Raw genomic sequence first — 12782 nt, 5'->3', positions numbered from 1 at the left:
TAATAATTTAACTTTAGATAGGGCAAATAGGATGGCGTAATAGTTATATCATTTTATGTTGAACAAATGGCATGACGTCATGGTTATATGATAAGACAATGAAGCACACCCAGCGACGGTATACCACGAGATTTTGTCCAGTTCACGACATATATGGACAAGCGATATGAGATGAACTGGTCAAACTGGTCAAAATCGAGTGGTATATCGTCGCTGGGTGTTATTTATTGATATTATATCATAACAGTATATTGAAATTCTGGCATGAATACCAAAAATGGATTTTTGCTCTGGCTGAGAGGTCGCGCGTATGCCATTTGTGGTATATCGCTAATTTAAAAACTATTTACTGTTGATTGACCAATCAGAGTGCTCAATTCTGGGTGTTTTATCTGCTCTTAAAGCCTTGGTCACTAAATTCCAGAAACGAATGACAGTGCCGTAGTAAAGTACTGTCCAATCAAAAGTGAACATGTCATTTTCTGTAGACATCTGGTACGTTTTAATATTCAAATTTGGTAACACAGCGGAAACCAGCTACAACACAAAATCTGCTGTGGTCCAAACATAAACTAATGTGCCCTAGGGCATTTATAGGATGTTCCATTACATTGGAAGGCTATTTCACAAATAAAATTTTTAATTCATATCCTAAATATGTTACATTGACAAAGGGGACGGTTTACGTAAACAAATTGAAAACGAAAATATATCAGTTAGGGGCGATAGTTTTTAAGTCGGACAAAGCCCGAGTACGAGGGCTCTTCTGGTATATAAAGTCCAACCCTACGATAAAATGTCTCGGCCTGCAGCCTCGACGTTTTATCGTTGGGTTGGACTTTATATACTAGGAGAGCCCTCGTACTCGGGCTTTATCTTATACATACCATGGTTCTTTTGCGTCTGGACCAATCCGGTCACTGTATTTGGGATAGAATTTTAAGTGTAGAACAACGTAATATTTGAAATATAATCTTAAAGACAAAAATAGCATGACATTGCTGTTATATTATTTAAGACAGAACAAATATGATGACGTAATAGTTTCAGAAGCGCTATTCACCCACAGGGAACTGAGTAATCTTGTGTTGTTGTTGTTTGTTGTTGTTGTGTTGTTATTGTTGTTATTGTTGTTGTTGATGGTGATAATGATGACGATAATAAAAAATATTAAAAAACAACGTGTCATTCCTTGCTGTTGTTTGTCGATGTTGTAGATAATTGTAAAAGAAAACTGTAACCGTGACCAAAAAACGACGTAGGTCGCTCAACGTCACTCCCAATAGGACGGGAGTGACGTTGAGCGACCTACGTCGTTTTAATTTTTTATTATCGTCTCATTATCACCATCAACACAACAATAACAACAACAACAAAATAACAACAACAACAACAACAACAACAACAACAAGATTACTCAGTTCCCTGTGATTCACCAGGGACTTACAAGACCATGCACTTTTTCTTATTTTTCTTCGAAACAAGTTTAGCCATTTTATTTGTATCTGTCATAAGTAGATTACAGTATTGTGAGTCCCTCTCATTTTCACAATGATCAAATATATCCTGTTTTAAATTTTTGAAATGTTTCAAATCTGCTTGGAAATCACCATTATAGTTTTCTATTTTAGACCAAAATGAGGAATTAAAATACTCATATAGCCTTATATCATAGCGTGCTAATTGACTTATTTGTCTTGTCATTTCAAGAGTTATTGGAGGCTGTTTTGTCTTGTGTACTTTCATAGGGTAGTACAAAATGTCCTCAAAGTCCCAACACATTAATTGCTTCAGTAGTATTAGTGATTCATCGTAGTACTCCATGAGCAAAACCAAGTCAAGTTCATTATCAAGTCGTTCCAAATGTCTTTTTATGGTTTGTGTGTCCTCTTCGTATGAAATTCCAAACCGATTACAATACCCATTAAAGAATGGTTTGACAGTGTGGCCGTTGTAATGCCTTGCGTATTGTTCGTTTAAGTACCTTTCAAATGGATTCGATGTTTTAGGGTATGCTTTGTCTTTTCCACTAAAGTAAAAATGCGATTTCCAATGTGTAACAGGAGACCTGAGAATAGTAAAGTACTTTGCGTTTTCGATCACCATATCCATTGCTTGACGATTATATGTAACATGACTGGCCATAAAGTTGTACTTGGAAAAGTTATGACAATTGTATTCTTTCAGAATAAGATTGCCATTATCATCAGAGTCTATAAATGATGTATTATTGGGATTCAACGCTGCTACCAAGTTGTTCTTCAGTCCATATCGATATAGCATGCTCGAAAGTGTGCTGCCTCCTGTCTTGGCCGTTTTTATGAACACGAAATTATGTTGTGGCCGACAAATGTTTCCTGATGGTGCCTTTGACATTTTATCATAACGGTTTTCATCGAAGCTGATATTTCCCGACGATGAAGCATTTTCTAATGTGTTTTTTGTTGGCAACCATCCTCTGTGCCTGCAGAAGGAAAGGAAAGAGTGGATATGTCACAGTTTTTGCGAGAGTAGACACATTATGAAAAAATGTACACTTATATACAGTTTATGCGTGGAAAAAAACGTTACTTATTTATTCCTTCAGTTAAAATTAGACAAATCTTAAGTGAGTAAGGCACACGCTTGTAAAGTTGCAACTTTTCGTACTTTTAATTGATATGAAACTTACAGCCGATGAAAAGTAAATTGTTTTAACACGTCAAGTTTTTCAGTTCAAAGTATTATGTAAGATGACAAAGCCTCTCGATGCACTAGTCATTTGTATTTGGCATTTTGTCATTATGCTCGCATTGTATCTAGGGAAAGTATTTTAATATTTGCCTATTTCATCTGTAGTTTCAAAGGCCTGCAAATCTGCAAAGATCAGATCGCACTTTATACCTGGATCACATTAAGTGATCAGCTGACGGTTGCTCTACCACATGCTTTTAGTTCCAGCAATTTACGAAAGACCCGATGTTACTCACAGACTTCGCCAGTTATGGAAATTCAGCGGCACTGAAGAGCTGACATAGAACACAATACCACTGAGAGATATCAGGCCTATGATCAGAAAATTGTAGCGACAATCCGGCTTGTTATTGTACATTGTAACTGTAATAGAACACATTTTAAGAAGTAAAGATACATTAATCAATATCATACATAACCCACGGCATTTTCAGTTGATTTTCGAAGACGAATGTTTTTATTTTTGAATGCTTTTCTTTTGTGACCTAGTGACTCTATATTGTTTCATAAAATTTTCCATTAATATGTAGAGTTGAAACCTGTTCCCATGCAAATGTAGCACTTGCCTGTTAAACACCTTGTCAACAATCTATTTGATTATAGACACACGGCGAATCAGTGAAAGACTTTTCACTTTAAGCTGAGTGATGCGCGTTTTCGATACATTACCAATGTCGCCCTCTCTGTGTAAAATGTGGACTCTCCATCATAGTCAAAGCAAGGCATGTCGTACCGCATGGTATATAAAATATATTCTGTAATATATTTACATTGTAAGACATTTCGGGTACAGTCCGAACATAATTACACGAATTCACAAGGACTTAGCGAGGCAACATTTCCATTCCGATATTGCGCAATTACAGTGTATACTGGGTTGTGTAATGGTACACACATATGGCATGAGTTGCAAAGGCACAGTATTGTATTGTTTGCAGCACATATGGTAGTGTAAGAATAGCAATATTTGGTTTTATGTTACTGAAATAATTGTACAGAAAATTTGCTCCTGGTTGATTGATTTTGACGCCTACTTAGGTATGTATACAAATAAGTAAAGTATGTACTGTAGATATAGTTTCTCAGGTGTGAATCATAATTAGGAAAATTTTTTATCAAATCATGGCCAAATGTAAACCTAACTATTACCATAATGGCATGATGCTGTAATGTACAATGAGCTATTATGTAAACAGATGTACACATTTTCAATTGTGTAGCTGCGGATTTCTGAGAGAACTGTTTACCTGCAAATGTACTTTGTGCCAAATGACAAACTTTTAAACGATATGATGTCAATTCAGTCGATGGCAAAGAACAGTTTCATAATTTAACTTAACATTTTAACACACTATAACACGCCACATGCTCATTCCATGCCGCGATTCGCCAGAATACGTCACGTGACGAGAAAATACATACGCCTAGTCCCCACTGAATCGACAAAAGTGACGTCAGAGGGTATTTTTGAAAAGCTATTTCCCTGGGGAAAGTTTTGACCAAATTTGAAAAAGTGCCCGGTCATGTGACGGCAGTGTCGTCTGCTTCTTTACAACAATGCCGGCTGACCAGAATGTGATGTGGGTCCGGGATGAGGGACGAGTCTCCCTCTAAAAAGATTTTCCAACATTTTCCGATATTCCAACAGCATAGGAACGTGAACAGCTCATCGGCGAAAAGGATTCAACTGCAACCAAGGATGAAGCTTGGTAGGCTTAGAATATTTTTTGACAGAAAGTGGTACCACGTACAACAGTAACCCTGTGGAAATATCGCCGAGTAAACTTGTAAATGGACTGTTGCGGTGCAAAATATCAAAACACATTAAAAAGTATAACAGAAGACAACATGAGCGTATGGTGTGTTATAAAACACCAATAATCTGGTCTTTCTTTGGGCTATTACGCCCGTTTATTACCCCTTGTGGCCGTGTATTACCCGAAATGATGTGTTTCTGGTAACACATGGCCCCTATGGGTGATAAACGGGCGCTATAACCCCCATGACCAGGTAATAAGTATTTAATATTGCCGAAACATGCGCAGCATGTTATCTAATAGCATCTCATTACTAGCTGTCTGTCTGTTTGTCTGTCTCCCTCTCCCTCCCGCCTCTCTCTCTCTCTCTCTCTCTCTCTCTCTCTCTCTCTCTCTCTCTCTCTCTCTCCTGCCGACGAATGCCGACGACAAGAAAGACAAATAAAATTGTCGAATAAATTTCTATGCCACAATTCAGCTGTGACACAAACATCTCCCACGGTTTTCTTTTAGAGTGCACTGCAAACAAAAACATTTTCTCTGACATCACAATTCACGTCCCGTAACGTTGCAATGTAGTCGATTCGACTGATCGTTTCTATCAAACTTCATAAATCTAAACTTTCCAGCTTCTGTGAGTCTTAATAAATTCCGCTTACCTTTAATCAACAATTTCTTAAATCACGCACTGCAGAATCCTGTCGCATATGGGTAAAACGATATACCATGTGCCCTAAAATCGCGATAATCAAATAACGTGCAAAATATGGTGGCGAACTATACACGTGTACATGTGCTAACGTGGTACTAGTGGAGCGATATAAAGCACCGAGGTGTGGGAGTACACAGTAAAATAAATTACCCACAATTCTGTTTGATTTGTACCAACGACGTTAGTTTCCTTACAATTTTTTCAGTTGAGCATAAAAGCAACAATATTTAACCTCTAGATTTTTGATTAATTTTATCAATTATAATTACGTGTAGATATTTCAGCATAAATTTCAAAGACACGGTTAAAAAACCACGAAAGTCACATTTTCCTGATACTAAAAATCCCATATTTTGGAAAAATTATGAAAAACTGAAGGGGTCATTCTATGAGAAAAATCAGCATGTAATTTTTTTGCCCCTTCTATTTTGAACATCAATATCCTTTTGTATCATAAAACAGGGTCAACTAGTCTCCCTTCTTCCAATAACATTATTCTGTATGGCTGAGGACATAATGTGTGGCAAATTTTACAAAAAAATGCTATCCCTTACTTACGATCATAATATCTGCACTACACTTGTTCGGCTAAATAACTTGCGTATTTGCATTTCATTCACAATGGGACGAAACGAACTTCAAATAGTTTTCGTAATCTGAAATTTTCTATTCTCATGCTCCATGGAGATTCGTCCGGCTCAAAGTATCTGAAATTAAGACACTATTTTACTTTGGCGCAATGGTTGATTTACCTGTATGACACGATCCACAAAAAAAGCTTTGTAATTATTAAGTGAATAATAGTAAACTTTTAACATGACGGGCATTAATCACCAATCAACTATGTCGAAAATAGATGGTAGCACTCTGAAAAAGAAAGTTTCAATAACCGAGCTAAGTTGTTACAATTTTTCTGACTGTGACCCCTACACACGCTGCAGAGTTCACGCTTACGCTCGTACGCTCACTATCACACAAAAACGTCATCGAAGCAATGGATGGGCAAAAGACAGCCTCGGGGACATTTTTTGCCAACAGCAAGCTACCAACCAAGGGTACAAAATACGGCAAGTTTTCTATCGGGTTCGAAGTCACAACAAGAAATCTTCGGACGTTTTTCTGTTCAATTTTTGTGTTCAGTCAGAAAAAGTCAAAGCACCGTTCTTAAACATCAATTTAGCCCGATTTTACACATTTCCTCCAAACATCTGGCATAACACTTTCTAGTATTTCCGGTAACTACGATACAGGCTTAGTCAAACTATTCAGTCCAAAATGTTTGAGAAATCTAGAAAATGTTTTTCCATTCAAAGACTCAAATATCGCGATAAACAGACCTTTTTGTTTGGTTTTGCCGATGCAATATGAATCCATCACCATTGTTTGCTGAAATGTCATTTCATGTCAATCAGGTAAGCATGAAATGAGAAATGTAAGTAACATTTATGAATCACCATGGATATATGGTGATTGCGTATTAAGGAGATCATGGTTTATCTCTGCTTAAAATGAAAAAGGAACCTTGTCTGCAATGGAAGAAAGTTATATAAGTTGTAGTCAAGTGAGGGAGAATAGCTATGACAAAGCTGTAAAATTATTTATTCCAGTTTCGATAGGGAGAAAACTTTCTTAATCATCATATTACTAAGTCGGCTTCGGAAAGCACTCTACGAATCGGAACTATGTACTTTCGAATGAAGAAAAAACAACTTCGAAATCAGGAATGACCTCTTTTCAAATCAAGAAGAATCGCTCTTCGAACCAAGAACTGCATCTCTTCAAATAAAGAAATATCACTACTCGAATCAAGAAGCAAAGCCCCATGTCTCTCTTTGAATCAAAAACATTAATTCTTCGAATCAGGAAGCATATCTATCCGAATCAAGAATCATTTCTCTTTAATTTAAAAAGTACCACTCTTCCAATCAAGAAGTATCACCTCTCGATATCAAAACGTATTACTCTACATAGTACGATTGATAATTTTCGAATTACAAATCTTGCTGTGTAGCTGGCTCGGAAGGTTTGGTTGGTTGATTGATTGTCACTATTCACTGCAACTTAGGGAGTCTATTGTGTATAATTCAATGATGACGATAAGATTCCTTCAACCCGATTGAATAACAGCTTCGGAGATGCTGCACATTCGCCCTAGGAAGCATCACCTTTTAGATAAATAATAATAAATGTCCTAATTCAGAAGCATCGCTCTTCCGAGTATCGAGAATCATCAAAAGAAACAATTTTAAGAAAATGTAAGTTTTTAAAAGTCTCCATTGATGGGCAAAAGCAAAAATGCACTTCACACAAGCAAAATAGTATAACGTAAAAGTAACATTATTATAGATATACGATGATGTAATCATAGTTCAAACATTATTTTAAATAGGCAATTTGAATAACGTTATTGTTATATCGTTTAAGAAAGAACATGGCATAACGCAATATCATATCGCTTTCGATGAAGGAAGCGTAATTATAATTTATAATGTAAGAAAAAAGAGTAAGTTGATAATGTATAGAACAAATAAGATGACGTAAAGTTTTAAAAGCACTTTTCTTGGAAATCCTGTTCACCACCGACTAACAAGACCATCGTTCCGTATTACTATTCATTACATATCTCGCCATTCGGTTTGTGTCTGACATGAGTAGATTACAATATTGTGAATCCATTTCATTTTCACAATCTTTAAATGTATCCTCTTTTAAATTTTTGAACTTTTCCAATTCTTCTTGAAAATTACCTTGGTAGTTTTCTATTTTAGACCAAAATGTAGTATTGAAATACTCATAAAACCTTATATCATAGCGTGTGAATTCGCTTATTTGTCTTGTCATTTCAGGAGTAATTGGAGGTTGTTTTGTCTCGTGTACTTTCATAGGGTAGTACAAAATGTCCTCAAAGTCCCAACACATTAATTGCTTCAGCAATATAAGTGATTCATCGTAGTATTCCATGAGCAAAACCAAATCAAGCTCATTATCAAGTCGTTCCAAATGTCTGTTCATGGTCCGTGTGTCATCTTCTTTTGGAATTCCAAACCGATTACAATATCCATTAAAATGTGGTCTTACAGTGTGGCCTTTCTCATGTCCTGCATATAATTCCTTTAAGTACATTTGAAACGGATTTGACGCTTTCGGATATGCTTTGTCTTTTCCACTAAAGTAGAATGACGATTTCAAATGTGTAACAGGAGACCTGAGAATAGTGAAGTACTTTGCATTTTCGATCACTGCATCCATTGCCTGACGATTATATTTAACATGACTGGCCATAAAATTGTACTTGGAAAAGTTATGACAATTGTATTCCTTCAGAATAAGATTGCCATTATCATCAGTGTCTATAAATGATGTATTATTGGGATTCAACGCTGCTACCAAGTTGTTCTTCAGTCCATATCGATATAACAAGCTCGAAAGTGTGCTGCCTCCTGTCTTGGCCGTTTTTATGAACACGAAATTATGTTGTGGCCGACAAATGTCTCCTGAACGCGTCTCTGCTAATTTATCATAACGATTGCCATCGAAGGTGATATTTTCCGACGATGAAGCATTTTCTAATGTGTTTTTTGTTGGCAACCATCCTCTGTGCCTGCAGCAGGAAAGGAAAGAGGGAACATGTCATTATTTTTGAGAGAATAGACACATTTTGAATAAAATATGTGCAGTTTACGCGCGGAATAAAACTTTACACCTTAATTCCGCTAGTTAAAATTAGACAAAACTTAAAAACTATCTACTGTTGATTGACCAATCAGAGTGCTCAATTCAGGGTGTTTTATATACTAGTAAACCTTGGTCACCAAATTCCAGAAACGAATGACAGCGCCATACTAAAGTACTGTCCAATCAAATGTGAACATGTCATATTCTGTAGACATCTGGTACGTTTTAATATTCAAATTTGGTAACACAGCGGAAACAAGCTGCAACACAACATCTGCTGTGGTACAAACATAAACTATGTGCCCTAGGCATTTAAACTAATGTGCCCTAGGACATTTATAGGATGTTCCATTACATTGGAAGGCTATTTCACAAATAAAATTTTAATTCATATCCTAAACATGTTACATTGACAAAGGGGACGGTTGACGTAAACACATTGAAAACGAAAATATATCAGTTAGGGGCGATAGTTTTTAAGTCGGATAAAACCCTCGTACTCGGGCTCTACTGGTATATAAAGTCCAACCCTACGATAAAATGTCTCGGCCTGCGGCCTCGACATTTTATCGTTGGGTTGGACTTTATATACCAGAAGAGCCCTTGTACTCGGGCTTTATCCTATACTTAAGTGAGTAAGGCGCATGCTTGTAAGGTCACAATATTTATGCACACTTTAAATTGATATGAAGCTTATGGCGTTGGAAAAGTAAATTGTTAAAACACATCAAAAGTTTCTCGGTTGAGATTATTTTCTCGATGTAATTATTTTCATTCAGTGTAATTGATTTTGTTTTTTGAGGACAATAAACTGGATAAAAAAGTATTTTGTCAATAAGAGATATCAAAGCCTCTCACTGCAGTAGACATTCGTATTTAGCAAAGTCTGCAAATCTGCAAAGATTCGATCGCACTGTATACCTGAATCACATAGAGTGATCAGCTGACGGTTGCTGTACCACGTGCTTTTAGTTCCAGCAATTTAAGTAAGAAGCGATGTTACTCACAGACTTCGCCAGTTTTGGAAATTCAGCGGCACTGAAGAGCTGACATAGAACACAATACCACAGAGACAAATCAGGCCAATGATCAGAACATGGTAGCGACAACTGGGCTTGTTATTGCACATTGTAACTATAATAGAACAGATTGTCAAAAGATAATCGTTAATCATTGTTAATCAATATCATCACCCATAACACTTTTAGTTGATTTCCGAAGCAGGATGGTTTTGAATGCCTTTCTCGTGAGAAATGCTTACTTTATAGTGTTCCATGTTTCGAAATACTGAAACATGTATGATTTGAGTGCTGTTAGATGCATCTAACTTAAGAAGCGAGGCTGTATGCAAATGAGAACAAGTCGTAAAAATTTCGCAACTCGGAACTTGCAGTGTATACCTAGATTAATAGTATATAAAAACAAAGTATAAAGTAAAGACATAAGAATTGGCGGAGTGAAAATCATCCAAAAGAAGTATGACAAGTAAATGCAGGTGACAGAGCACTATACTAGAGAACCAAGCGGACCAATCAGTGGCCCAAAGCGGGCTATAAGGTTAGTTTTATCCTGCAGCATCATGATATTTATTTATCTATTTATTTATTTATTTATTTATTTAATTCACAATGAATGCTTTCCCATTTACAAGCACACATCGGGAAAAGGACCCATTAAGCATTATAGGAAAAAAATTTGTGAGACTGGAGCGAGAAAATGACGCTTTCTTGCTAATGGGGAGAAATTCTTGTAATTCTCACTGCTGTCATGTGTGAATCAGCCAGACCAGTTGTTCACTGGTGAGAATTAACAAGACTGATTCTAACCAGGGAACAACAAGTATGTTGTTGTTGTTTTTGTTGTTGTTCCTTTATTCCTCCTTCAATGAGAAGAGTTACATCAACAAAAACGTTTACAGAAAGAGAAAAAGTATATTAATAATAAATAGTGGAAATTAGCACTTGAGACTAAGTACCTGTTGGCTCTATGCTAGACAAGATTGAAATAGTTCCATAGCAGCGTGGAGAAGAATTTCTCTTTCACTCGATTCGAATAACCGAATACTGTTAGTGTTACCAAGCATAACTGAAACAAGGTCCTTATCAGTCAAATTGAATAAATGGACTGTAAATTCTACACTGGCGTTGTCAATAAGTTTTGACCAAAGTAGTTTCTGTGGATCGCTGTCAAGGGACGAGTAGTGGCAATATGCACTAGATGTTCCGTAGATATAGTTTCTCAGGTGTGAATAATGATAAAGAACATTTTGATTTTATCAAATGTTAACCTAACTATTAGCATAATATCATGATAATGTAATGTACAATGAGGTATTATGAGAACAGATGTACAGTGTGCTATGTAATTTTTTTTTAGTTATGTAGCCGGAGATTTCTGAGAGAACTGTTTACCAGGAAATGTTCTTTATGCCAAATGACAAACTTTCATACGATAACATGTCAATTCAGTCTATGACACAGAATAGTTTCATATCTTAACTTAACATTATAACACAATATTGCAGGATGTTATCTATTATTATCTCATTACAACCGCTCCCTCTCTCCCTCCTTCCCCTCTATCTCTCTGGAAAGGATGCCAACGACAAGAAAGACAAAACCTTTCGTGTTAAATACGTTCTACGCCACAATGCAGCCGTGACACAAACATTCCCCACAATTCCTTTTTTGTTCGCACAGCAAACAAAAACATTGTCGGTGACCTTATGGTTGACGTCCTCTAATGTTGCAATGGAGCCGGTTCGACTTATCGTTTCTATCAAACTTCATAAATGTGAACTTACCAGCTTCTGTGAGTCAAAATAAATTACGCTTACCTTTTATCAACAATCTCTTCAATCACTACAATGTTCTTTCGTTTATGGTTAAAACCACATAACATGTGCCATAAAATCGCGATAAACTAATAATATGCAAAATAAGGTGAAAAACTACGCACGTGTACGTATGCTAATGTGGTACCAGACGAGCGATATAACTCAACGAGGTGCGGGAATATATAACCTTAAATTTATGACGATGACGTCAAATATCGTCGCTATTTTAAGCGAAGGTCAACAGAACACAATAACGGACGTGAATCTTTTAACACACAAAACGATAAATACAAATCAGTGCTATCTGTCAACAAGTCATCTGAAATCGTCCAACGTGTGTACATACACGAGTATATGAGCTTACAGTGAACCCCATTGTGAAAGATTTTGCATGGTGACTGCCAGGCCTCTGTCAGCTTGAAGTCGACGATATTTGTTCCAACTTTGTGGTCATCTTTCACGGAGTTCTTGTTTTATCATAAGATGTTTCAACTGTGTAAACACTGACTTGCGATCGCAATATCTGCACTACACTTGTTACGCTAAATAAGTTGCGTATTTGTATTTCATTCACAATGAGGCGACACTAACTTCAAATAGTTTTCGAAATCTGAAACTTTCTATACTCAAATGCTCCATGGAAATTCGTTCGGCACAGAGCAGCTGAACTTAAGACACTATTTTATTTTGGTGCAATGGTTGAGTGACCTGTACGACACAATCCACAAAATCGCTTTATAGTTATTAAGAGTGAAATAGTCAACTTTTAACACTACGGGTATTAACCACGTATCAACTTTTCGAAAATAGATTGGATTGCTCTTGCACATCTGTTACCTCGTAGAGAAAGCTTCGGACGTTTTTTTTGTTCAATTATAGCGAATGCAAGAATAACCGGATATGATACGGCTTCGTGGCCAGTATAATGGCCAGCTATGCAACAAGATTCTAAGTAATTAGGCTTATTTTACTAATGGCGCAGATCCTGTAAATACAAGAACACAGGGGTCCATGACCTCAGCGGAGGTTCAACACTGCTGCTTACCACTACGCAGCGTAGAAATCACTT

The 12782-nt window shown here is 36.6% G+C and overlaps 2 protein-coding genes across 4 annotated transcripts; both read right to left on the bottom strand.

Annotated features, from left to right (window-relative positions):
- Positions 1-1380: 1380 nt before the first annotated feature.
- Positions 1381-6662, bottom strand: LOC139142285 (galactosylceramide sulfotransferase-like). 2 transcript variants are annotated; one of them, XM_070712171.1, is made up of 3 exons: positions 5150-6662; positions 2970-3096; positions 1381-2464 (listed from the first exon to the last, which is right to left on the bottom strand). In XM_070712171.1, the coding sequence occupies exons 2-3, from the start codon at positions 3089-3091 to the stop codon at positions 1444-1446; spliced, it is 1143 nt and encodes a 380-aa protein (XP_070568272.1). In that variant the 5' UTR covers positions 3092-3096; positions 5150-6662; the 3' UTR covers positions 1381-1443. The 2 variants fall into 2 exon arrangements, with proteins under 2 accessions (XP_070568272.1, XP_070568271.1); XM_070712170.1 differs by lacking the exon at positions 5150-6662 and having other exon boundaries at positions 2970-4632.
- Positions 6662-11814, bottom strand: LOC139142286 (galactosylceramide sulfotransferase-like). Of its 2 annotated transcripts, none has more exons than XM_070712172.1 (3): positions 11681-11814; positions 9885-10011; positions 6662-8803 (listed from the first exon to the last, which is right to left on the bottom strand). In XM_070712172.1, the coding sequence occupies exons 2-3, from the start codon at positions 10004-10006 to the stop codon at positions 7786-7788; spliced, it is 1140 nt and encodes a 379-aa protein (XP_070568273.1). In that variant the 5' UTR covers positions 10007-10011; positions 11681-11814; the 3' UTR covers positions 6662-7785. The 2 variants fall into 2 exon arrangements, with proteins under 2 accessions (XP_070568273.1, XP_070568274.1); XM_070712173.1 differs by having other exon boundaries at positions 11714-11791.
- Between the last annotated feature and the right edge of the window lie 968 nt (positions 11815-12782).

Source organism: Ptychodera flava, chromosome 10 (genome assembly GCF_041260155.1).
Source record: "Ptychodera flava strain L36383 chromosome 10, AS_Pfla_20210202, whole genome shotgun sequence".
NCBI lineage: Eukaryota > Metazoa > Hemichordata > Enteropneusta > Ptychoderidae > Ptychodera > Ptychodera flava.
The sequence above is the reverse complement of the archived record's forward strand: the minus strand, read 5'-3'. Positions and strand labels throughout refer to the sequence as shown.